Consider the following 25,734-nt stretch of genomic DNA (forward strand, 5'->3'; position numbering starts at 1 on the left):
CAGCTTAACCCACTGCGCCACAAGCTGGTCCCATACAGGAAACTCCCAACTGGTTTCTCTGCTCTTCCCTTGCCCTTCGAGAGTCTAGGCCAGTGGTCAGCAAATTTTTTCTGTAAACCATCAAATTGCAAATATTTTAGGCTGTGCTAGCCATATGGGCCCTGTTATCTTATTACTCAGCTCTGTGTTGCAGCTTGAGGGGGGTTATGGACAAGACAACGAACATGGCTGTATTCCAGTCTTTATCAACCGCACTGACATCTGAATTTCATCTACTCTTTGCATACCTCATAATATTATTCTTCTTTTGATTTTTTTCAATCATCTAAAAATGTAAAAGCTATTCTTACCTACACAAAAAAGGGAATACACTGCATTTGGCCCAGGGACTGAAGTTTCAGAGATCTGATCTAATATCAAGCCAGCAGCCAAGGAATTTTTTTTTTAACAAAGAAAAGGACACATTTCACATACTATTAAACTTATTCATTTAAAGTGTTCAGTTCAATGTTTTTAGTATATTCACAGAGTTGTACAACCATCACCACAATATTTTTTTTTTTTTGACAGATAGAGTTAGACAGTGAGAGAAAGAGACAGAGAGAAAGGTCTTCCTTCTGTTGGTTCACCTCCCAATGGCCACTACGGCCGGCGCACTGCGCCGATCTGAAGCCAGGAGCCAGGAACTTCCTCCTGTTCTCCCATGCGGGTGCAGGGTCAAGCACTTGGGCCATCCTCCACTGCCTTCCCGGGCCACAGCAGAGAGCTGGACTGAAGAGGAACAACCAGGACAGAATCTGGCGCCCCAACCAGGACTAGAACCTGGGGTGCCGGCGCCACAGGCGGAGGATTAGCCTAGTAAGCCGCGGCACTGGCCCACCACAATAAATTTCAATTCTATCCGAAAGAAAAAATATAGGTACCTACTAACACTTAACTGTCTTTTTGCTTACCCATCCTTCCCACCTTATGCCCCAGCCCTAGGAAGTAACTCTGCCTTTCAAATAAATAAACAAATCTTCAAAACACACACGCATAGAGACAGAAACAGAGAGAGAGGGACAGAAAGGGGGGGGGGGGATTTTTCCATCCACTGGTTAACTTCCCAAATGGCCGCAACAGCCAGGACTGGCACAAGCTGAAGCCAGGATCCAGGAACACCATCCAGGTATTACACATGGGTAACAAGGCCATCTTTTGCTGCCTTCCTAAGGACATTAGCAGGAAGCTGAATCAGAAGTGGAGCAGCCAGGACTCAAACCAGCTCTCCGATATGGGATGACAGGTGTCAAGCAGGCAGCTTAACCCACTGCAAAATAATGCTGCCCCCTCCACTTTTTTTTAAAACTCTTGTGAGCAATGCTGCCATAAACATTCATCTATTTTATTTTTATTTTATTTATTTATTTTTTTTTTTTTTGACAGGCAGAGTGAGAGTGGACAGTGAGAGAGGACTAGAACCTGGTGTGCCGGCGCCGCAAGGCGGAGGATTAGCCTAGTGAGCCGCGACACCAGCCACCATAAACATTCATCTATAAAATTTTGTGAGGACATAGGTTTTCATTTCTCTTAGATATATATCTAGGAGTGCAACTACTGGGTTACATGGTAATTCAATATTTAACTTTTTTTTTTTTTTTTGACAGGTAGAGTGGACAGTGAGAGAGAGAGACAGAGAGAAAGGTCTTCCTTTTCGCCGTTGGTTCACCCTCCAATGGCCGCCGAGGCCAGCGTGCTGCGGCCGGTGCATTGTGCTGATCCAAAGCCAGGAGCCAGGTGCTTCTCCTGGTCTCCCATGGGGTGCAGGGCCCAAGCACTTGGGCCATCCTCTGCTGCACTCCCGGGCCATAGCAGAGGGCTGGCCTGGAAGAGGGGCAACCGGGACAGAATCCGGCGCCCCGACCAGGACTAGAACCCGGTGTGCCGGCGCCGCAAGGCGTAGGATTAGCCTTTTGAGCCATAGCACCGGCCTCAATACTTAACTTTTTAAGGAACAACAAAAAAACCATACTGTTTTCCAAAGAGGCTGTACAATTTTACATTCCCACTGGCAGTGTATGGAGAGTTCCAAATTCTCCACATCCTTAACACCATTTATTGCCTTTTTTATTACAGTCTCTGATTTACAAAGATTCAACTTAAAGTGATTTGACTTTACAAAGGTGTAAAAGCAATCATATTCAGTAGAAACTGAACTTTGGATTTTGAACAGTATAATAATATGTTGCAATGCCAGACACTGGTGAGGAGCCATAGCTACCAGGTAGCCACATGATTACAAAGGTAAACAACCCATATGCTGTAATTTATGAGTCTGTACTGCAAAGCTATGGTGGTATATCTGAGAAGCTATGGCCTAAGCCAAGGTTCAATGATTTTTTTTTTAAACCTAATTGTGACCATTTTACCTCTACCTTTAAATACTTCTAAAACAATCTATAACATTTAGAATAAATTCTTTTTTTTTCTTTTTTTTCTTTTTTTTGACAGGCAGAGTGGACAGTGAGAGAGAGAGACAGAGAGAAAGGTCTTCCTTTTCCATTGGTTCACCCCCTAGTGGCCGCTGTGGCCGGCGCACTGCGGCCCACGCACCACGCTGATCTGAAGCCAGGAGCCAGGTGCTTCTCCTGGTCTCCCATGAGGATGCAGGACCCAAGGACTTGGGCCATCCTCCACTGCACTCCCAGGCCACAGCAGAGAGCTGGACTGGAAGAGGAGCAACTGGGACAGAATCCAGCGCCCCGACCAGGACTAGAACCCAGTGTGCCGGCACCGCAGGCGGAGGATTAGCCTATTGAGCCATGGCGCCGGCCAGAATAAATTCTGTTTCCTCACTGTGGCCTACAAAATTCTGCAAGATCTGGCTTCCTTCAACTTCACTATCTACCTTTGGCATCACCCTCCCTCTTACTGCACCGTACAGTGGCCTCCATGTTGGCCTCTAGAAAGCTAATCTAACCTCAGTGCATTTGTTTCTCATTCCTAAAGCCTGGAAGTTCTTTCCACATACATCCACATGACTTGTTCCTTTTTCATTTAGCGTTCTCCCATGTGGGAGACTGAAATGGAGTCCTGGGCTCCTGGCTTCAGCTACACCTAACTGCTCTTGCGGGCATTTGGGGAGTGAATCAGAGGATAGAAGATCTCTCTCTCTGTCACTCTGCCTTTCAAGTAGATGTACAAAATATTTTAAATATATAGGATGAAATATATTATTAAAATTAATTTCACTTTTTTGGGGGCCAGTGCTGTGGCACAGCAGGTTAAGGCCCTGGCCTGCAGTGCTGGCAGCCCATATGGGCTCCGGTTCATGTCCCAGCTGCTCCACTTCCGATCCAGCTCCCTGCTAAAGTGCCTGGGAAAGCAACAGAGGACAAGCCAAGTTCTTGGGCCCCTACACCCACATGGGAGACTCAAAGGAGGTTCCTGGCTCCTGGCTTTGGATTGGCTCAGCTCTGGCCCTTGTGGCCATTTGTGGAGTTAACCAGAAGATGGAAGACCTCACTCTCTGTCTCTACCTCTCTCTGTAACTCTGTATTTCAAATAAATAAATTTTTTAAAAATTAATTTTTTTTTAATTGAGAGGGAGAGAGATAGAGATAGAGAAACAGACAGTTCTGATCCACTGGCTCATTCCCCAAATGCCCACAGCAGCTTGGGCTGGGCCAGGTCAAAACTGAGAACGAGAGGGGCCGTAGCTGTGGTGTAGTGGCCTAAGCTTCCACCTGTGGTGGCAGCATCCTATATGAGTGCCAGTTAAAGTTCTGGCTGCTCCAATTCTGATCCAGCTTCCTTCTGATGGTCTGGGAAAGCAGTGGAAGATGGCTCGAGTGTGTGGGCCCCTACACCAGCACGAGAAACCCAGAGGAAGCTCCTGAGTCCTGGTTCCAGATCAGCCTGGCTTCGGCTGTTGAGAGCATTTGGCGAGTAAACCAGTGGATGGGAAGAACTCTCTCTCTGTCTCTTCCTCTCTCTTCTGTAAGTCTGCCTCTCAAATAAATAAATAAATCTTTAAGAAAAGAAAAAAGTACTAAGAACCAACAATCCAATGCAAGTCTCTCACATATGTGGCAGGGATCCAACTACTTGAGCCATCACATGCTGTCTCTCAGGGTCTGTATTAGCAGGAAGTCAAGACTTCAACCCAGGCACTCTGATATGACATGACAATATGTCTTAACTGCTAGGCTAAATGCCTACTTCACCCTTTTTTTCTTAACATTTGAAAATGTGGCCACCTTTTTAAAAAAATTTTAAAAAGGCCTGGCACCGTGGCTCAGTGGGTTAAGCCACTGTCTGCAATGCTGGCATCCCATACAGATGCCAGTTCAATCCTCTGCTGTTCCACTTCCTATTCAGCTCCCTGCTAATATGCCTGGGAAAGCAGCAGCATATGGCCCAGGTGCTTGGGCCCCTGCATCCACACGGGAGACCAGGAAGAAGCTCCTGACTCCTGGCTTCAGCCTGGCCCAGCTCTGGCTGTTGCAGCAATTTGAGGAGTGAAGCAACAGATAGAAGACCTCTCTTTCTCTGTCTCTCCTCTCTCTAACTCTGCATTTCAAATAAATCCATCTTGTTTTTTAAGTAGCCACTAGAAAATTTTAAATTACACATGTGACTCACATACCCAGCTTGCATTATAATTTGATTAGATCATACCATTTTTTCCCTGAAGCCCATAATAATAATAATAATAATACCTAGAATCCAGAATTTTCTCAAGAAATATTGGCTACATGCAGTAAAGTATGCTGCCTGAGAAAGGTCTTCAGGTTAAGAATTGGCAAACTCCTTTTTCTCTTAGTAAAGTGTTCATTTAGTCGAAAACCTGAACATCTGGATACACGCGAACGCGAGGAATGTGTGAGGCTGCTGAGCTGCTTGCGGCGGCTGTGGTTCCCAGCTGTATTTACACTCTGTTTCAGTGAATAAATACCACTTCAGTTGGGCCAGCCCAAATGTTTATTTCTTTGAAAATACCATTTTCAAAGCATTAGCACTTGTTCCAGTCTGTTTTAGGGATGCAGATCCACACGATTTTTCTAATTCTGCTGCTCACCCAGCTGAGAACTTCAGCATTGGACCAATTCATTGGCCTCTGTGCTGTTGCCTCCTATTTAGATATTGCTTCCCAGATAGATTTTGTTTCAATTTGGAAAGTGAAGACAGCAAATAGATTAACGGACTTAATAAACTGTTTGCATAATAAGGCTTGTATTCTATAAAACAGTTCTTCTAAAAATTGCCTTGATTTCTTTAATTTCATGTAATGAACAAGGTACTCCTACCCTTTCCCCATAAAATGGTGCCTTGGCATATAGCCATCAGCAATCCTGACAGGCCAGGCCATTCAAGTGGTCTTGAAACCACTTATAAGCAATTCTAGTTCTCCATTTCCAGGACAGTAGAAAAAATTTAAACTCAAGTGATTAGGTTGGGGGAGAATAAAAGGAAAGAAAAGAATACTGAAACAGCCTCAGTGGAGTTTGGTAGGGGTTTTTGATTTCCAAATACATAATACATTTCACAAGAAAACAATTATTTTTGGTAAGTAGTATCCATAAATACATGTACCATGAAATTCTTTCCTTCCTCTATGACCCAGCCACACAGGGTCTAGCTCAATTTTCTTGAGAGCTGGTGGGGAGGCAGAGCTGCTGGTGCACTGAACTGCATTGAAAGATTCTACAGTTTGGAAAATTTTTTTTGCTTTGCTGTAAGTAAATATTATGGACCTAACCAGCACAATGAGAAGTAAGACTCTTGATGAATATTTTAGATTTTAAACCTCATAGTACACATGGCAAATCCCACCATTTCTAAAGCTTTCTCCTTTAAAAATTCAACAACAAAAACAAGAAATAGCTCAGAATAGGATTTTCAGGAACCAAGGGCACCCTCTCATGGGACAGTCCCATACCAGGTCTATGGTGACTACAGATAGATAAAGCAGAGTTAGGATGAAATTCTTTGTTAAGAACATGCAATCTGGGGCTGGCACTGTGGCACAGCGGGTGCTGCTGCCTGCAATGTCAGCTATCTCTTATGGGTGCTGGTTTAAGTCCTGGCTGCTCCACTTCTGATCCAGCTTTCTGCTATGGCCTGGGAAAGAAGATGGCCCAAGTTCTTGGGCCCCTGCACCCAAGTGGGAGACCTGGAAGCAGCTCCTGGCTTCAGATCGGCGCAGCTCCAGCCATTGCGGCCAACTGGGAAGTGAACCAGTGGATGGATGACCTCTCTCTCTCTGCCTTTCCTTCTCTCTGTGTGTAACTCTGACTTTCAAATAAATAAATCTTTAAAAAAAATAAAAAGAAAGAAAGAGAAAGGAAGGAATGAAAGGAGGGAGGGAGGGATGGGACATGCAATCATGCAATTTGGGGCCAGCATTGTGGTATAGACAGTTAAGCTTCTACCAGTGGGACTATCAACCCATATGGGTGCCCGTTTGAGTTCTGGCTGCTCCATTTATGATCCAGCTCCTTGCTAATGTACCTGGAAAAGCAACAGAAGATGGCCCAAGTGCCTGGGCTTCTGCACCCACGAGGGAGACCTTGAAGAAGCTCCTGGTTCCTAGATTCAGCCTGGCCCAGCCCTGGCCATTACGGCCATTTGGGGAGTGAATTAGTAGATGGAAGATTCTCTCTCTCTCCATCTCTCTTTCTCCTCTCTATTTTTGCCTTTCAAATAAATTTTTTTAAAAAAAGAACATGTAATTCCAGTATATTGCTTATTACTTTAACAAACTTGCCTACTTAGAGGGTCATCTCACAAGCAACATGTAAAATGACACATTTAGGGTAAATCCGACATGGTAGAAGAAAAGAGAACCTTACCTGCAGCAGAGGCATCAGCTGCAAACCCAACGCCTGCTCATAGAGCAAGTTCAGCTCTGCACAGCTGGAGAAGGAGAGTTTGGAGGTGTAGAGGTAATAGTGCACGTGTCTAAATGTGGAGCCGTCCCTGTCGATGAACAGCCTCTGGCTTTCCGAAGACGTCAAGGCTGAAGCTTCTTTCCATAGCAGGGAGTCTGGGAACTGAGCAAGTTTGCTTCTGGGAACTGAAAAATGCCAGCCCCCAACATTGAAATGAAACAAATCCTCTGCTGATTCATGAGGCATGCCGGGCTCTTCCTAAAGGAAGATGAAAAGAGCTTTGGAAGAAAAGGAAATAAAACAGCATCCAGATTGGAAAGGAAGAAATAAAACCATCTCTGTTTGCAATGACATGATTTTATGTATAGAAAATCCTACGGAAGTCACTGTAAAAAAAAAAAAAAAAACCTGCTGGAAGAGAGTCCAACAAGGCTGAAGGATGCAGATCGATTTTTTTTGAAAATGAATTATGTTTTTTATACATTAGCAACGAACAATCTGAAAACAAAATTAAGAAAACAATTTCAGGAGCAAGCATTTTGTGCAGTGGTTAAAATGCCACTTCAAAAGTCCACAGCAAATATCAGAGTGCCTGGGTTCAAGTCCCAGCTTGACATCCAATTCCAGCTTGCTTTTAATGCACACCGTGGAAGGCATCAGGTGATAGCTCAAGTACTTGAGGCCCTGCCACCCACTTTCCTGGTAGGAGACCACCTGGATTGCATTTCTGCTTCCTGGGCATGTGATAAATCAAAGACAGCAAAATATTAATAGAACGTAAGGCTATATATTGTTCACTACACAATTATTTCAATCTTTCTGAGTGTTTAAAAATTTTGCATAAAAACATTGGGGGCCGGGGGTAGAGTGTTAAGAGGCAGTTGTCCAAGAGAGGAAAAGCCCCCCTTCTCCAATAAAAACCTGCATCTACTACTCTGACAGGCAAGAAAGGAAAATAAATGTGTGCAACAAAAGTGAAGTCCATGTTTTCTACAGTAAGCCTGGTTTAAATATTCACAAGAACAAGAGGCCAGCATTGTGGCACAGTGGGTGAAGCTGTCACTTGCAACACCAACATCTACATCAGAGTGCCAGTTAGTGCCCCAGCTGCTCTGCTTCCAGCCCAGCTCCTTGCAAATGCACCTGGGAAGGCAGCAGAAGACGGTCCGAGTACTTGAGCCCCTGCTCCCCACTTGGGAGACTCAGCTGGAGTTCCTGGCTCCTGGCTTTGGCCAGGCCTATTCCAGGCTGTTGAGCCCATTTGAGGAGTCAACCAGTGGACAGAAGATCTGTTTCTCCTTGTCATAAATTAAAAAAAAAAAAAAAAAAAAAGAGCAGCAGCAATTATATTTGCCACCTTGAGACTAGAAGTGTGAAAGGGCACTTGAAGAGGATTCAAAATTGTAAAATGGTGTCATGACTCCCAGCAGCAGAGCTGGAAAAGCCACTCCAAAAAGCTAATCGAGGCTTCTGAGTCCTTTTAAATGTGGCTAAGGTAGAACATGGCAAACGGAAAATAACTAAGAGCTCCATAAATACACGAGGACTCTTGGTTTTGCTTTGTGTTCATCTTAAAGGTGACATACTGGTCGACGGCTCAATGGGGGTGCTCTGAATGTGCAGGCTTTGGGTGCTAAAAAAACCCTGCTCCTTGAAAGTGACTCTAAGTTCTGATCTCAGACCCTCTTTTCCTATTAGGCGTGGGTCAGAGCGTCAGTGCTCAAGAGTTTGCCTTCTTACACACGTGGGCTCTCAAGAGGTGCCTTGTGGAGTGAGGACAGGGGTAAGGATGTGGCTGTTCTTTCCAGATTTTTCTCCCAAAGAGTGCGCCGACGATGGTCAGTGCAGAATCACCCCAGCCTGGGGAGAGCTCTCAATCCCAGGCAAGCTTGGAAAAAGGAGCTGTGGTAATGGGACAAAAGGCTTCTAGCCAGAATACAGGAAATAGAGTAGTACTAAGATGACCTCCTCCTCATTGGCTCCCACAGACTGTCTCTCTTCCTCACAGATCCTTCTCCCCCAGAACGCCCTCCCAACCCATTTCCAGAGCTAGAACCACTTCATGCTCTACAGACAGGACCTCAACTCCTCACAGCCAGGTTTGCCAGCCTTTAAAATCAGGAACTCCCCATCCACGACTCAGACAGCTGCTCCGCCCACCCCGCCAAGCATCCCTGCCTTGCCAGAGTCAACATCCCCTGCACTGAGTCAGAAGACCTTCATCCCACCCCTCAGACCTGGAGTCCCCAAATGAAGCCTAACTCTCCTCATCCTTTAAGGCAGCCCGTTCTTCCAACCCCTCAGACCCAGTCCCCCAAATCCTTCAAAGCTGAGGCCACCCCTCGCTAGCCCTTGCCCTAGGGCTAGACCCCTAACCCTGTGGCCCTAATCCTGGCCCACAACGCCCCCAGAGTCACTGTCTCGGTGTTTTTGGCGCCCCCGCCAGGGCGGGCTCCATACCATGTCGCGGCTCCAGCGGCAGGCGGGTAGGCACGTGACTCGGCCACCAACGGTCCCCCGGGAGCTCGCGGCGCGCGGGCGGCGCGCGGCGGGGGCGGGGCCTGGCGGGGCGGGGGCGGGGCCTGGCGCGCAGGCGGCCGCCTCGCGGGCGGTGAGCGGCGGGCGGGGATGGCGGAGCAGTGGGATCTGGACGAGGAGGGCATCCGCCGCCTGGGGGCGCTGAGCCTGGAGCAAACGGGTAGGGCCAGGCACAGAGCGTGGGTTCAGTGGCTGCGGGGGCGGAGAAAACGGAGGGGCGGTCCCGGAGGCGAAGGAGAGACTGACTGAGGCGGCGGGTTTCCCTGAGGTGGAGGCCGAGGAACTGAAGTAACGGGGGTGGGGGCTTGGCGCAGCCAGGAGCGGCAGCAGGAACAGGGGAGCCTGCCGCGGGGGTCGGCAGAGGGCAGAGGCGAGAAGGGCCGTGGGGGGGGGGGGAGGCTGTGGACTCACAGGGGCGTTGGTGACGGCAGTTTCAGAAACCTCCCCGGGCGCGCTCTTCGTGGTTGGCTGCAGTGGGAACGGCCCTCCCGCCGTCCAGGTCCAGAGCTGGACCGTGTCTTGGAGCCATCTGGATGTTGAGCTTCCTTGTAAGGGAGACCCAGAGAGGGGGCCTGGTGTCCCAAGCCCCGACGTCGCCCTGGAGGTAACGTGGCTGAGGGCCTGCCAGCTCCCGCGCCGACTCCCAAACCTGCTTTCTGAGGGTCCAAGGAATCAAAACGATGGAAAAGTTAGCAGCAGTTGGGAAAGTTCCTAATTCGACCTTGTGTCATTCATTATTGCTAGGCCCTGTGTTAAGTGCTGTCTCTGAATTATTTTATCCCCGTGACAACTTTATCAGGCAGGTACTGTTCTTGTTCCCACCGTACAGGTTAGTAAAACCAAGTTTAGTCTCATGCCGGAAGTCACACTGCTGAAGTGGTACAGCCAGAGTTCGGTAACCAAGGACTCGGACCCCGGGGCCTGTGCTCTAAGCATGTGCAACAGTTGCCTTTCTTGCTTCCTCTGCTAGGTGAACGCGTGTAACAAATATTACATGATTGATAAAAATGGCACTAATCTTTCCTGCCTCTCTAAAACATGCCCCCCATCTAAGGTCCTCAAAGGTAATAATAGGATGTGTGCATGAATACGTTGGCAGAGAGATTTCAAACTACTCCATCTGATTTTTCTTCCTTTTCCCCAAATTTTTTTTCTAAAAATTCTGCAGCTCTGTTTTCCATAGTTAGTTTTATCTATCTGTAGTTTTTTTTTTTTTTTGAAATTTATTTTATTTATTTGAATGACAGAGTTACAGAGAAAAGTAGAGACAGAGAGAGAGGTCTCCCACCCGCTGGTTCACTCCCCAGATGGCCACAACGGCCAGAGCTGCGCCGATCTGAAGCCGGGAGCCAGGAGATTCTTCCAGGTCTCCCATGTGGTGCAGGGATCCAAGGACTTGGGCCATCCTCCACTGCTTTCCCAGGCCATAGCAGAGAGCTGGATCGGAAGAGGAGCAGCCAGGACTAGAACCGGCGGCTATATGGGCTTCAGGCCAGCGCATTAACCCACTGCGCCACAGCGCCGGCCCCTGTAGTTCATTTAAAACACACACACACACACACACACACCTATTTATTTATTTATTTATTTATTTGAAAGAGTTACACAGAGAGGGAGAGACAGAGAGAGAGGTCTTCCATCTGCTGGTTCACTCCCCAGATGGCCACAACTGCTAGAGCTGTGCTGATTCGAAGTCAGGAGTCAGGAGTCAGGGCCGGCGCCACGGCTCAATAGGCTAATCCTCCACCTAGCGGCGCCGGCACCCCGGGTTCTAGTCCCTGTTGGGGCGCCGGATTCTGTCCCGGTTGCCGCTCTTCCACGCCAGCTCTCTGCTGTGGCCTGGGAAGGCAGTGGAGGATGGCCCAAGTGCTTGGGCCCTGTACCCGCATGGGAGACCAGGAGAAGCACCTGGCTCCTGCCTTTGGATCAGCGCGGTGCACTGGCCGCAGCGCGCCAGCCGAGGCAGCCATTGGAGGGTGAACCAACGACAAAAGGAAGACCTTTCTCGCAGTCTCTCTCTCTCACTATCCACTCTGCCTGTAAAAAAAAAAAAAAAAAAAAAAAAAAAAAAAAGGAGCCAGGAGCTTCTTCCAGGTCTTCCATGCAGGTGCAGGGGCCCAAGGACTTGGGCCATCCTCCACTGCTTTCCCAAGCCATAACAGAGAGCTGGATTGGAAATGGAGGAGCCGAGACTGGAGCTGTTGCCCATATGGAATGCTGGCAGTGCAGGCAGCAGCTTTACCCGCCCCTGTTTGTTTTTCTTAAGACTGCTTATACCTGACAGTATTTCCTTCTTCTAGGAAGTGTATAAGCCTGCTGTTCTTTCTTTTTGAAAGAATACGATTGTCTGTATCCACTGATTAGAGATTACAAAATGGTAATTTTCTGATTCTCTCATTCTTCTTCATTAGCTGTAATACTTCCCTAAAGAGAGTTTACTGATATCAACTATTTGGTTGTCCTTAGATACAGTTTGTAAAGGAAAGATAGGAGAAAAGCCTGATTTCATTTCACCTTATTTCCCATTGTTTTAGGATCAAGGTTTGTTTTCTTAGCATCTTTTAAAGGTGACCAGTGAAGGCTGTTTTGTTTTCTCATTATCATTACTCATATGAACTCATTGATTTACATGTATTTGGTATTCTAATCCATTGTGTTTCTAATCATGACTAATGCTCAATTTATTCCAACTTTGATCAGTGGGAGATCTTTCAAGTTGACTCCTGAGGGCTTTTTTTTTTTTTTTTCCAAATAATGTATTTATTTGAAGCTTTCATTGTCATTATAAGCCAGCTTTGTTAAATGTCATTAATTGAATTTCCAAATGAGTTGTAACTGGTTTCTATAGAGAGATTACTTGATTTATTTTCATGAACAAGATTTTCCCATTCAGGGTTATTTAACCCAAATATTAAAACTGAAAGATTATCCTATTGTTCTTAACACCTGTGATGTGCAGAGTTTGATTTGTCCTCTGATCTGTTTGTCCTCACTCTTTATAAACACTAAAACTTCTTAAGACCTGCATTTCATGTGAATCATAAAAGAATGTCCTTGTGGCAGTTTATCATCTGAATGATAATTCTGGTTCCCTTTTCAAATGTTACAGGGGTGGGTGTTGCAATACACCCACCAGGTTAAGCTAGTACTTGGGATGCTCGCATCCCCGTATCAGTGCCTGGGATCAAGTCCTGCTTCTGCTTTGGATCCAGCTTCCTGCTAATAATGTTCACCCAGAGAGGCAGCAGATGATGGCTCAAGTGCTCTGGCACCTGCCACATGTGGGAGACCTGGATGGAGTTCCTGCTCCTGACTTCAGCCTGGGCCAGCCCTGGTTGTTATAGTCATAGAAGGAACCAGGAGATGGAAAATCTGTCACTCTCTTTCAAATAATAAACATTTAAAAATAAATAAATATAAAAATGTCTACTCTTCAAAACAGATGGTTGGCCAGCGCCGTGGCTCACTTGGTTAAACCTCCGCCTGCAGCGCTGGCACCCCGGGTTCTAGTCCTGGTCGGGGCGCCGGATTCTGTCCTGGCTGTTCCTCTTCCAGTCCAGCTCTCTGCTGTGGCCCGGGAGTGCAGTGGAGGATGGCCCAAGTGCTTGGGCCCTGCACCTGCATGGGAGACCAGGAGGAAGCACCTGGCTCCTGCCTTCGGATCGGCGCGGCACGCCGGCCATAGCGGCCATTTGGGGGGTGACTCAATGGAAGGAAGACCTTTCTCTTTGTCTTTCACTGTCCACTCTGCCTGTCAAAAAAAAAAAAAAAAAAAAAGATGGTAGTGAAAGGCATAAGAAATAAGAAATGGAAATCATGATTGTCGTTAGCTTTTGTCCCTTGATATCAGAGTTTCAGAGTATTAAATCAATGCAATACCACTACCAATATACTGCCCTCCAAATCCAAAAGATATTTTGCATTTTTTAAAAATATAATTCACATACTATAAAATTCACCAATTGAAAGTATACAGTTCAGAGTCTTTTAGCACATCCACAGTGTTATGCAACCATCACCACTGTTTAGTTCCAGAAGTAAACATTAGGCAGTCACTCCTCATTTCCCACGCCCCCAGCCTGTGGCAAGCACTAATCTGCTTTTTGTCTCTCTGGCTTTGCCTCTTCTGGATAGTTCCTATAAATGGAATCATACAGTTCATGTCCTTGACTGTGTGGCTTTCTAAGTTAGCATTATGTTTTCAAGACGCATGCATATTTTATAATGTATCAATGTCTGATGGTAGTATTGGTGGGGTGGAGCAGAGAATACCCTCTGAACTGAGCAGGAATCCTCAGACCAAAATATGAAGAAGGAATCTTCACATAAGAAGCGAGTTTATAAGAGCAACTTACATACAGGATTTCCGCCTAGGGTAGCAGGGAATGGAGGCATAGTTGCAGCAAGGCTCAAGGTTTTATACTTTGGGCCATCTGCTGTGCTGGCATCCTATATGGGCGCCAGTTTGAATCCCAGCTACTCCACTTCCAATCCAGCTCGCTGCTAATGTGCCTGGGAAAGCAGCAGAAGATGGCCCAAATGCTTGGGTTCCTGCACCCATGTGGGAGACTTAGGTGAAGCTCCTGGCTCCTGGCTCCTGGCTTCGGCCTGGCCCCACCCTGGCTATTGCTGCCATTTGGAAAATCAACCAGCAGATAGAAGCTCTTTCTCTCTCAACCTCTTTCAGTAATTCTTTCAAATAAACAAATAAGTCTTTTACAAATCATAAGGGAGCTAGAGGTTTGGAGTTTGTGTTATATTGTTCCTTTGTTATTCTTTAGGAATAGCTCCTTAGGCTTCTTATTGGATTGTCTCATTTTGTCTGAAAGTATCCTAATACCTTTTAAACTATGGCTGGAGATTGGCCTCAATCTTGCTGACAGGTAGTCAACAAGATGGTATTATGATTTGCTATTGAACAATCTATATTTTATTCCTAATTTTAAAAATCAATACATTTTGTTTTTTTAAAGAGGTTTTAAGTCTACAGAAATATTGGACATAAAGTACAGAGAGTTCCCATACATGCTTTCTCCCCCTTTCACATCTTCACCTTATCTCTACCTAGTTTCCCCTATTATTGATATATTGCATTAGTATGGTACATTTGTGGTCACTGATGAATCAATGTTAATACATTATCATTAACTGAAGCCCATAGTTTACTTTAGGGTTCACTGTGTTGTGCAGGTCAATGGATTATGACAAATACAGGTCATGTGTCCACCATTATTGTAACAAATAGAGTAGTTTCACTGTGCTAAAAATCCTTGCCTTCCACATATTCATTCCTCTCATCTCAACCACTGATCTTTTTACTGTTACCTTTTTCAGAAGGTGAAATCATGCTATGAGTGTACATCAAAAAGTTCAGGGGAAAACTAAATTAAAGTATGAGTTATTTTGGTGCATTGTTTTAACATAATACACATTTCCGTATATATTTATGATTTATTTATTTGAAAGGTAGAGTTACAGAGAGACAGAGAGAGAAGAGAGGGACAGAAATCTTCCTTCCACAGATTCACTGCTTAGATGGCAGCAAAGTCTGGGGCTAGGCCAGGCCAAAGCCAGAAGCCTGGAATTCCATCCATGTCTCCCACATGGGTGGCAGGGGCCCTTTCTGCTGCTTTCCCAGGTGCATCAGCAGGGAGCTGGATTGTAAGTGGAGGATGTTTGTGACACAGGCCAAGATTAAACTCGATGGGCCACAATACCAGCCCCACGTTTTCCATATATTATGAAAAAAAATTTGCACCAAAAGCTTTTTTTTAAAGATTTTATTTATTTATTTGAGATGTAGAGTTACAGACAGTGAGAGGGAGACAGAGAAAATGTCTTCATTCCATTGGTTCACTCCCCAAATGATCGCAATGGCCAGAGCTGCGCTGATCTGAAGCCAGGAGCCAGGAGCTTCTTTCGGGTCTCCCACACAGGTGCAGGGGCCCAAGGACTTGGGCCATCTTCTACTGCTTTCCCAGACAATAGCAGAGGGCTGGATCAGAAGAGGAGCATCCGGGACTAGAACCAGCGCCCATATGGGATACTGGCCCTGCAGGTGGAATATTAACCTACTGCACCACGGCACTGGCCCTGCCAAAAAGCTTTTGTACCAAATAAACTCATACTTAATAATTCTGTTTTTCTATGAAGTTTTTGAAGGTCTCTTCTGTAACTTTTGCAGACTGAGTTCTTTTACTTACAGTGTGTAATTTTTTTAACATTTATTTTATCTATTTGAAAGGCAGAGTTGGCGGGGGGAGAGGAGGGAAAGAGAGAGAGAGAGAAATCTTCCATCCACTTTTCACTCCCCAAATGGCCACAACAGCCAGGGCGATGCTAGACTGAAGCCAGGAGCTTCTTCCGGGTCTTCCACATGGGTGCAGGGGCCCAGAGACCTGAACCATCTTCTGCTGCTTTCCCAGGTGCATTAGCAGGGAGCTAGATAAGAAGTGGAGCAGCCAGTTCTCGAACTGTTGTTCGTATGGGATCCGGCACTGCAGGTGGCTTACCCCACTATGCCACAATGCCGGCCCCAGCAGTATTTAAAGTTCATCTTTATTTTTTCATGGCTTGATGACTCTGTTCATTTTTTTGCTGAATAATATTCTACTTCGTGGATGTACCATGAAGGATATCTTGATTTCTTCCAAGTTTTGACAATTATGAATAAAACTACCATGAATAAATGTTTGAATGTAGGTTTTTGTATGGATGTAAAGTCTCAAGTCACTGTAGTAAATACCAAGAGACAGGAGCACCAGACCATCTGGTAAGATACGTTGAGTGTTTTAAGAAACTGCCAATCTGGCTGGTGCCGCGGCTCACTAGGCTAATCCTCCGCCTTGCGGCGCCAGCACACCGGGTTCTAGTCCCGGTTAGGGCGCCGGATTCTGTCCCGGTTGCCCCTCTTCCAGGCCAGCTCTCTGCTGTGGCCAGGGAGTGCAGTGGAGGATGGCCCAGGTGCTTGGGCCCTGCACCCCATGGGAGACCAGGAGAAGCACCTGGCTCCTGGCTCCTGCCATCGGATCAGCGCGGTGCGCCGGCCGCAGCGCGCTGGCCGCGGTGGCCATTGGAGGGTGAACCAACGGCAAAGGAAGACCTTTCTCTCTGTCTCTCTCTCTCACTGTCCACTCTGCCTGTCAAAAAAAAAAAAAAAAAAAAAAAAAGAAAAAGAAACTGCCAATCTGTTTTGTAAGCTGGCTGAACCATTTTGCATTCTTACCAGCAATGAATGAAGAGTCCCTGTCACTCCACATCCTCAACATTTAGCATTGTCACTGTTTTGGATTTTGGCCATTCTAATAACTGTGGAGCAGTGGTCATTGTTTCAACTTGTAATTTCCAAATGACTTACAAGCTTGGGTCTTTTTCATGTATGTTTGCCATGTGTTTATCTTGTATTGGTGTAATGTCTGTTCAGATCTTCTCCCCATTTTTCAATTGGATTGTGTTCTTTTTGCTGTATTTTAAGGGTTCTTTGTATATTTTGGATACTAGTTCTTCACCAGATAATATGTTTTGTAAATATTTTCTCCCCGTTTGTGGCTTGTTTTTTAAGTGTCTTTTGTAAGGCAAAAACTTTAAATTTTAATGGAGCCCAACCTCTCAAGTTTGTTTTTCTGTCACAGATCATGTTTTTGGTGTTATATTAAAAGCTCATTGCCAAACCCAAGGTCACCTAGATTTTCTGCTGTGTTATTTTATAGAAAATTTACAGTTTGTTATAATTTGTGGGAGATTATGGATTTGGACTGGGTACCTGCACTGTGCCCAACAGACCAAACCAATGTAGAGTAAACATTCATTTTTAAAAAGATTTACTTATTTGGAAAGTAGAGTTAAAAGAGAAGGAACGACAGAGAGATCTTCCATCCAGCTGGTTCACTCCCCAATTGGCTGCAAGGGCCAGGACTGTATCAGGTCAAAGCCAGGAGCTTCTTCTGGGTCTCCCACGTGGGTGCAGGAGCAGAGGACTTGGGCCATATTCCACTGCTTTCCCAGGCACATTAGCAAGGAGCTGGAGCAGAAGTGGTGCAGCTGGAACTTGAACCTGTACTCATATAGAATACTGATACTGCAGGCTGTGGTTTAACCTGCTGTGCCACAGCATTAGCCCCGTGTTTGTCTGTTTTTCATCTACTTGAAAGTAGAGTGACAGAGAGAGATCTTCTACCTGCTGGTTCATTTCCTAAATGCCCACAACAGCCAGGGTTGGGCCAGGCACAAAAGCCAAGAGCTCAAAACTCTATCCAGGTCTCCTACATGAGTGGTAGGGGCCCAAACACTTGAGCCATCATCTGTGCCTCCCTGAAAACATTGACAAGAAGTTGGTGAGAAGCAGAGCAGCTGGACCCTAACTAGCACTCCGCAGTGGGACAGAAGCATCCCGAGCAGCAGCTTACCCACTGCCCAAACATCTGCTCCAGATTCAGTTTTGTATTTTACATTTAGGTTTATGATCTAATTTGAGTTGATTTTTTTGTGAAAATTTGTCTGTATTTAAGTCTGTGTGTGTGTGTGTGTGTGTAGAAATCCAGTTGTTGTAGCATAATTTATTGAAATACTATCCTTTTTCCATAGAATCACCTTTTGCTCCTTTGTTAACGACCAGCTCACCATATTTGTGAGAATATATTTCTGGTTTCTCTATTCTGTTATATTTGTTGTCTTTTTTCCCCCCATCACCACACTGTCTTGATTATCGTAGCTCAGTGATAAAATTGAAAGTTTAGTAATAGCATCCTCTGAGTTCCTCTTCTTCATGTTGGTTATTCTGGCTCTTTTGTCTTTCTCTATAAGCTTTAGAGTGAGTCTGTTGATATCTATGAAATAACTTGTTGGGACATCATTCCTTTTTATGACCAATATTCCATTTTGCGTATATTCTTTATTTTGCTTATACACACATCTGTTGGTGGACATTTGAGTCGTTTCTGCCTTTGGATATTGTGGTTAATGGTGGAATGAACATTTGTTTATACATTTTTGCTTGAACACTTATTTTCAATACTTTTGGCTTTATTCCTAGGATTAGAATTGCTGGGTCATATGGTAATTTTGTATTTATCTTACTGAGGAACTGCCAGACCATTTTCCATAGCAGCTACACTAGTCCTACATTGTCTCCCCAACATAAGAAGTTTCCAATTTCTCAACATTCTCACCAATGCAAAACCTTCCCCATGTTTTAAAATTATTATTATAACCATCCTAGTGGATGTGAAGTGGTATTTTGTGGTTTTGATTTGCATTTTCCTAATGAAGGGTCAGTAGTTTTTCTATTTTCAAGGTTTTGGAGCTCCTTTCTCTGTTGTGTTCACAAAACAGTCACAGATATGACAGCTTTCCTGACATCTGCCATCTGCTTTCCTCCCCAAATGTACCTGGAGCTATCTTTAATTTGCATCTATTGTCCCTGTTCCGTTTTGTGTAGATTCTGCCCTGAGATAGGTCTTGTCTTCAACAGGATATTCAGTTTATAACTTTTAAGTGTTTATATGGCCCAGACTGCTGCAGCACTTTAAGAACTTTCCATGCAGTCCTGGCACTCACCTGCAAACTGCATCCTGTGGAACCTCCTTCTAGTTTTGGTCATTGGTGTTTGGTCACCCACACTTGCCAGTAAGTTCCTATTAGAAATTTTGAGATTCTCCTTGTTTCAGAAATCTAGTTGATTCTCTAATTCTGCCCTCTCAAACATACACATAAGTGTATATATTTTTCTTTAAAACATAGTTACGTAGCCGGCGCCACGGCTCACTAGGCTAATCCTCCGCCTGCGGTGCCGGCATACCGGGTTCTAGTCCCGGTTGGGGTGCCAGATTCTGTCCTGGTTGGTCCTTTTCCAGTCCAGCTCTCTGCTGTGGCCCAGGGAAGGCAGTGGAGGATGGCCCAGGTGTTTGAGCCCTGCACCCGCATGGGAGACCAGGAGAAGCACCTGGCTCCTGGCTTCGGATCGGCGGCCATTTGAGGGGTGAACCAACGGAAAAAGGAAGACCTTTATCTATCTCTCTCTCACTGTCTAACTCTGCCTGTCAAAGAAAAAAAAAAACAGTTACGGGGGCTGGTGCTGTGGTATACCTGGTAAAACCGCTGCCTGCAGTGCTGACATCACATACGGGCACTGGTTCGAGTCCCAGCTACTCCACTTCCTGTGCAGCTCTCTGCTATGGCCTGGGAAAGCCATAGAAGTTGGCCCAAGTTCTTGGGCCCCTGCACCCACATGGGAGACCTGGAGGAAGCTCCTAGGTCCTGGCTTCGGATCGGCGCAGCTCCAGCCATTGCAGCCATCTGGGGAGTGAACCAGAGGATGGAAGACCTCTCTCTCTCTGTCTCTTCTTCTCTGTGTAACTCTTTCAAATAAATAAATAAATCTTTAAAAAATGTTTGTGGAAAAGTAGAATTAAGAGATTATTTTTAAAAAACCACAGTTACACATTATATATGTGTGTGTTTGCATATTTCAATCACATAATGTCTTAGACATCATTACATATGAGTATCTGCAGATCTACCACATTTTTTTTTAACAGGCAGAGTGGACAGTGAGAGAGAAAGAGAGAGAGAGAGAGAAAGGTCTTCCTTTTGCTGTTGGTTCATGCTCCAATGGCCGCCGCAGCCGGCACACCGCGCTGGTCCGAAGGCAGGAGCCAGGTGCTTCTCCTGGTCTCGCATGGGGTGCAGGACCCAAGCACTTGGGCCATCCTCCACTGCACTCCCTGGCCACAGCAGAGAGCTGGCCTGGAAGAGGGGCAACCGGGACAGAATCCGGCGCCCTGACCAGGACTAGAACCCCGTGTGCCGGCGCCGCTAGGCGGAGGATTAGCCTAGTGAGCCGTGTCGCCAGCCCAGATCTGCCACATTCTTTTCAGTGCCTGTCTAACAGCATTAGCACTTGCCTGGCACTTAGAATGTGCCAGGTACCATTGTAAGTTTTGTATGTATTTTAATTTAATCTTTATAACACCTTATGAGTTAAATACTGTTATTATCTCTATTTTACAGATAAAGAAACTGATGCACAGAGATATTACGTGACCTTTACAAGGTCACAGATCTAGTACATTGTCCTCTGTATTGATGTACTGTCATTTAGGCTGGCTACTTTACCTTTCTACTGACAGGCTCTTTGATGGCAGTTTTTCTATCTTAAAGTTTTTTTTCTATCTTAAAATCTTTCTGAAGTTGACATCCCTGTACTATAAATTATACACCCTTGGAAAATGTTGTGTTATCTGGAAGAATAAATCCTAGCAGTGGTATTGCTGAATTTATTTTTTAATTATGTTCTGAGAACTTTTGGAGACTTTCACTACATCCTTCAGGATAATTGGTAAAACTGAAGGGCTCTATAAAGCTAAGGTTTGGTTATCATGATATTAGATCAAATATCTGCTTTTACAAGGATATCTGATTTTATGAGCCTTGGATCTAGGGCCTTTTACAAATGGGATAAGGGAGGAAGGAAGGCCGACTTTCAGTGACACTCTGCTGTTTATCTAAGCAGAGATGGTAATGTATCTACTGATGATCTCTTTTCAGAACTGGTGGAGTCTCTTTCATTGCAGGGATCTTATGCTGGAAAAATCCATTCCATTGGTGATGCCTTCAGAAACTTTAAAAATCTTCGATCTTTAGATTTATCAAGGAATTTGATCACTAGCCTAAAGGTAAATTCTATACTCTATGACCAGCCAGATCAGCCCAATTTATTTTTTGTTATAAAGAAATAGGTGATAGATAGTAACAGCCTGGGGAGTATAGGGTCTCCCTTTTAAAGTTTCTTAATTTATTATTTACTTATAAATTTCTTTCAGCTTTGTTCTGTGTTTAAAGTTATTGATTATAAAATATTGAGGAAAATTCCTTTTATACCCATGGAAAGCTATATTAAGCTATCACGGTCTAGGGCAATAGTAAGAATTTTAATGTGTGTTCAAAAATTTTGAGGAGTACTTATGAAAGTACAGATTCTTGGTCTCTACCCTGAGAGGTGATCTAACTTAGTAGGGCTGGGTGGGGCCTGGGGATACACCCAGGGGCTTGCAGTGAAGAAAGACCCACCTGTGCTGTTACTGGGGGTTGCTTCTAGGAGGTGGAGGAAATGATAGTCTGAAAAGAAAAAGAAATATTTCCAGGTCAGGGGATGGTGATGCAAAGGGCAGCACAGGAAAGGAGGAGGGAACAGCTTGAGCACTGTGTTTAGAGGACCAGCAAACACACACAGAGCCTCTGCAAACGTAAAAGTGCGCACGGAGATGGGAGTTTGTTTCCTTTGTGCAGGACCCCAACACATGTTTCCATCTTTGCCTATCAAAATGTCAGTGCTTTTCTTTGGGAAACCAACAGTGATGGAGCCCAGGCCATTAGCAGGGAGCTTTCTGGATTGGAATTGGAGCAGCCAGGACACAAACCAGCACCCGTGAGGGATGCCAGTGTCACAGGCAGTGGCTTCACCTGCTATGCCACAACACCTGCCCCATTGTCAGAGTCCTTTTATAGCAATACTTTTTAGCGCTGAAAGTGTGTGATTATATGCATATGTAGACGTTTTGAGCAAAAGCAACTAACAAGTTCAAGCATGAAAATTAAGTAATTATTGTCAATGGCAGGTTTCAGTAGAGGAGGGAAACTGCAGCTTTTCCTCTTGAGTTTCCTAGTCCTGATTGTTCTGCTGCCACTTAAGTGGAAGGGTTGGCTCGCTAAATCCACAAATAGAGAAACCTGAACAGGGGAGAACATTTCTAGCAAGGATGCAGAGCTTGCATGATGGCAAAGACTCTGAAAGGGAAAACAAGGACAAGGGGTCCCCTACTAGTCCAAGAGGGAGGACTTGAAGATACTTTGTTTCCCCAGACAGTCCACTGACTTTGTAGGTAAGGCATTGAGATAGGAGGACACCACACACACGCACACACACACACTTTTTTTTTTTAACCACCATGTCCTCCTCCACCAGAACCAGCTCTTTGTCTTACCTTCTTACCTCTTACAAATTGAGATCCTTAGTGGGTCAAGACACTGGCTGGGGTAGGGGTGAGAAAGGCTGAAGTAACCCTGCTGCCACTGGGAAGAACTAGACTGGGAGAGCTATTAGGGAGCCAACAGAAACGGAGGACTGGCTGCTGCTGTTTAAATGTCAGATTTTGTAAGGAAGAAACATACTGAAGATGTGAATTATTTAATACCTAGAATTCCCAGGGTACACAGGCTGTAATACTCATATTCTTAAGCAGCTGAAGGGAAACTCAATCCTGCCCTTTCGGTGTGAGGATGCAAAGTAACAGATGTATTTCTGCCTTTGTCTTTGAAATTCCCAGTCCTCACCAACATGCAGTTTCATAACGTGGTCTTTTCCTTGCAGGGCATCCAGTATTTATGTTCACTGCAAGACCTGAATTTATATTATAACAACATTCCTTCATTAGTGGAGGTGTCCCGCCTGCAGCCTTTACCCTTCCTCAAAGAACTAGATTTGAGACTCAATCCTGTTGTAAGGAAAGATACAGATTACAGGCTCTTTGCTGTGTACACGCTACAAACTCTGGAGAAACTGGGTGAGACCCTCCTCTTCTGTTCCTTGCCCCAGAATCTTCCTTTAAATCAGCTGCCGCTTAACCTCTGGATGTTGGCCCGGAGTGTGCACTGGCAGGATATCTTTGTTTATTAGTCAATATTTAGGTAACTCTTTTGTGTTGGCAGGATGTATGACGAGTCCCTTTATTGTTTGTTGAATGACAATCTATGATTTTATCAGTTACTTCCAGCTTTAGTTTTCTTCAGCTGATGGTTTCACCACCACTTCCTCTTCAATGCAAAATTTCCAGATTGAGACTTATTTTTTCCAGGTGCCCCAGCCTTACAACTGTGTTAGCAATAGACAGATAATACAGCAGCTCCTTGGAGCTGAGTTGGCCAAGAATAACTGTCTCTTCAAATGAATGGGTCTACATTTCCTTATGATTTTAGTGTTGAGTATACATTTCTTGTTGATTTGGAATTTGATTTCCCTAGGAAAGTCATTGTAGGGAACCTAGGAGAGCTCTTTCAGAAAATGGTGCGACTGTCAGCCCTGTTGCCCGGCCCTTTGGGTTGTTTGCTGTCCAAGCTCTGCTTTCCTATGTGGCAGTTGTTGCTATGACATCCCTTAGTCTCCCGGAGTTACTGCCGGCTCCTGGGACAACATAATAGCATTATTTTGTGACCTTTCTCTAACACACAAAGATAAGACTGCTCTCTAATTATTTTCCTCTGTAAATACTATTTTCTGACCCACTCCAAAAAAAAGAAACATGCTCAGATCACAATTTTTGCCTCCAGATGACCGAACCGTACGTGAAAGTGAGAGGAAAGCTGCAAAGCTGCATTTCAGTCAGTTGGGCAACAGTGAAAATTTTCTTTTAGAGGTGGAGAAAAGGTAAGAAGGTTTTTATGTAATCTTTTTGTTTGGTTCTTAATGAAGGTCGCAGTGAATTCCTGCTTCACTTTCTTCATTTTCCCACAGAAACCTCTGGTAAGTCGTAATTATCCTCAGATCAGGGATAAAAGGGCTGAGAATCTGGCCCTCATTCCTGCTTTCTTGAAGTATTGGGTCTGCTTTGAATGTAATCATTGTAAATTCTCCAGAGTTGTGCTTGCAGCTTGTAGATAGGGAGACAGTGAGATAACCTGTCCCTGTAAATGCTGACCAGCCTGTCTTGGTAAAGTTACCAATCAGTACGTAGTCTTTTCCTATTGAATTAGAGGGATTACACTTCCCTGGGCAGGGTTGTTAGAAGATAAGTTGGGCACGGAAAGGGAGGGAAGCATTTCTATATAAAACAAAGAGGAAACAGATCTTGAGACACTAAAGTATACAAATGGTAGATTTTTCCGTTTCTTGTTACTAAAATCTTATCAACAGAAGGTACCGTATTTTCTATCCCAAAACCCTGCTTTTAAAAAAAAGAGAGGTGGGGCTGGCGCTGTGGCGCAGCAGGTTAAAGCCCTGGCCTGAAGCACCAGCATCCCATATGGGAGCCAGTTGGAGGCCCAACTGCTCCTCTTCTGATCAAGCTCTCTGCTATAGCCTGAGAAAGCAGTAGAAGATGGCCCAAGTCCATGGGCCCCTGCACTCACGTGGGAGACCTGTAAGAAGCTCCTGACTCCTGGCTTCGGATTGGCACTGGCTTTGGCTTAGCCCTGCCTTTGCTATTGTGGGCATTTCTGGAGTGAACCAACAGAAGGAAGCTTTTTCTCTGCCTCACTCTCTCTCTGGCTCTTTTTTTTTTTTTTTTTTTTTTTTTTTTGACAGGCAGAGTGGACAGTGAGAGAGAGAGAGAGAGAGAAAGGTCTTCCTTTTTTCCGTTGGTTCACCCCCCAATGGCCGCTGCAGCTGGCGCACAGCGCTGATCCGATGGCAGGAGCCAGGTGCCTCTCCTGGTCTCCCATGCGGGTGCAGGGTCCAAGCACTTGGGCCATCCTCCATTGCACTCCTGGGCCACAGTAGAGAGCTGGACTGGAAGAGGGGCAACCGGGACAGAATCCGGCGCCCCAACCGGGACTAGAACCTGGTATGCCGGCGCCGCAGGCAGAGGATTAGCCTAGTGAGCTGCGGCTCTGGTCTGAAATAAGTTTTTATTTATTTTTTTATTTATTTATTTTTTAAAGATTTATTTATTTGAAAGGCAGAGTTATACAGAGAGATATCTTCTGTCCACGGGGTCATTTCCCAAATGGCCACAACAACTGGAACTGGGCCAGCCTGAAGCCAGGAGCTTCTTCCGGGTCTCCCACATGGGTGCAGGGGCCCAAGCACTTGGGCCATCTTCCACAGCTTTCCCAGGTGGATTAGCAGGGAGCTGGATTAGAAGTGGAGCAGCCAAGACTGGAACTAGCAACCGTATGGCATACTAGCACTGCAGGTGGTGGCTTTACCCACTACACCATAGTGCCAGCCTCAAATAACATACCATTATGTCCCAAGCAAATACATAAGATATTCAAAGATAATTAAAAACATAATACTATTGGGACGGCGCCATGGCTCACTTGGTTAATCCTCCGCCTGCGGCTCTGGCATCCCTTATGGGAGCCGGGTTCTAGTCCCAGTTGCTGCTCTTCCAGTCCAGCTCTCTGCTGTGGCCAGGGAGTGCAGTGGAGGATGGCCTAAGTGCTTGGGCCCTGCACCCCATGGGAGACCAGGAGAAGCACCTGGCTCCTGCCTTCGGATCAGCGCGGTGCACCGGCCGCAGCGCGCCAGCCGTGGCAGCCATTGGAGGGTGAACCAACAGCAAAGGAAGACCTTTCTCTCTGTCTCTCTCTCTCACTGTCCACTCTGCCT

General features: G+C 45.5%; 2 protein-coding genes across 4 annotated transcripts in view; one reads left to right on the top strand and one right to left on the bottom strand.

Annotated features, from left to right (window-relative positions):
- The window catches only part of KCTD19 (potassium channel tetramerization domain containing 19), a 34,618-nt gene extending 25,187 nt beyond the window's left edge, over positions 1 to 9,431 (bottom strand). The window contains exons 1-2 of the mRNA XM_008257451.3: positions 9,333 to 9,431; positions 6,834 to 7,130 (exon numbers count right to left, since the gene is read on the bottom strand). Coding sequence (XP_008255673.1) covers positions 6,834 to 7,130; positions 9,333 to 9,335 — 300 coding nt within the window. The 5' untranslated portion in view covers positions 9,336 to 9,431. The remainder of the gene's footprint in view (positions 1 to 6,833; positions 7,131 to 9,332) is intronic.
- Positions 9,432 to 9,455: 24 nt separating this feature from the next.
- The window catches only part of LRRC36 (leucine rich repeat containing 36), a 58,138-nt gene continuing 41,859 nt past the window's right edge, over positions 9,456 to 25,734 (top strand). For all 3 annotated transcript variants that reach the window (XM_002711601.4, XM_008257458.3, XM_008257459.3), the window contains exons 1-4: positions 9,456 to 9,570; positions 20,955 to 21,082; positions 22,777 to 22,969; positions 23,733 to 23,829. In XM_002711601.4, coding sequence (XP_002711647.1) covers positions 9,501 to 9,570; positions 20,955 to 21,082; positions 22,777 to 22,969; positions 23,733 to 23,829 — 488 coding nt within the window. In that variant the 5' untranslated portion in view covers positions 9,456 to 9,500. The remainder of the gene's footprint in view (positions 9,571 to 20,954; positions 21,083 to 22,776; positions 22,970 to 23,732; positions 23,830 to 25,734) is intronic.

This window comes from Oryctolagus cuniculus, chromosome 18 (assembly GCF_964237555.1).
Source record: "Oryctolagus cuniculus chromosome 18, mOryCun1.1, whole genome shotgun sequence".
NCBI classification, from domain to species: domain Eukaryota; kingdom Metazoa; phylum Chordata; class Mammalia; order Lagomorpha; family Leporidae; genus Oryctolagus; species Oryctolagus cuniculus.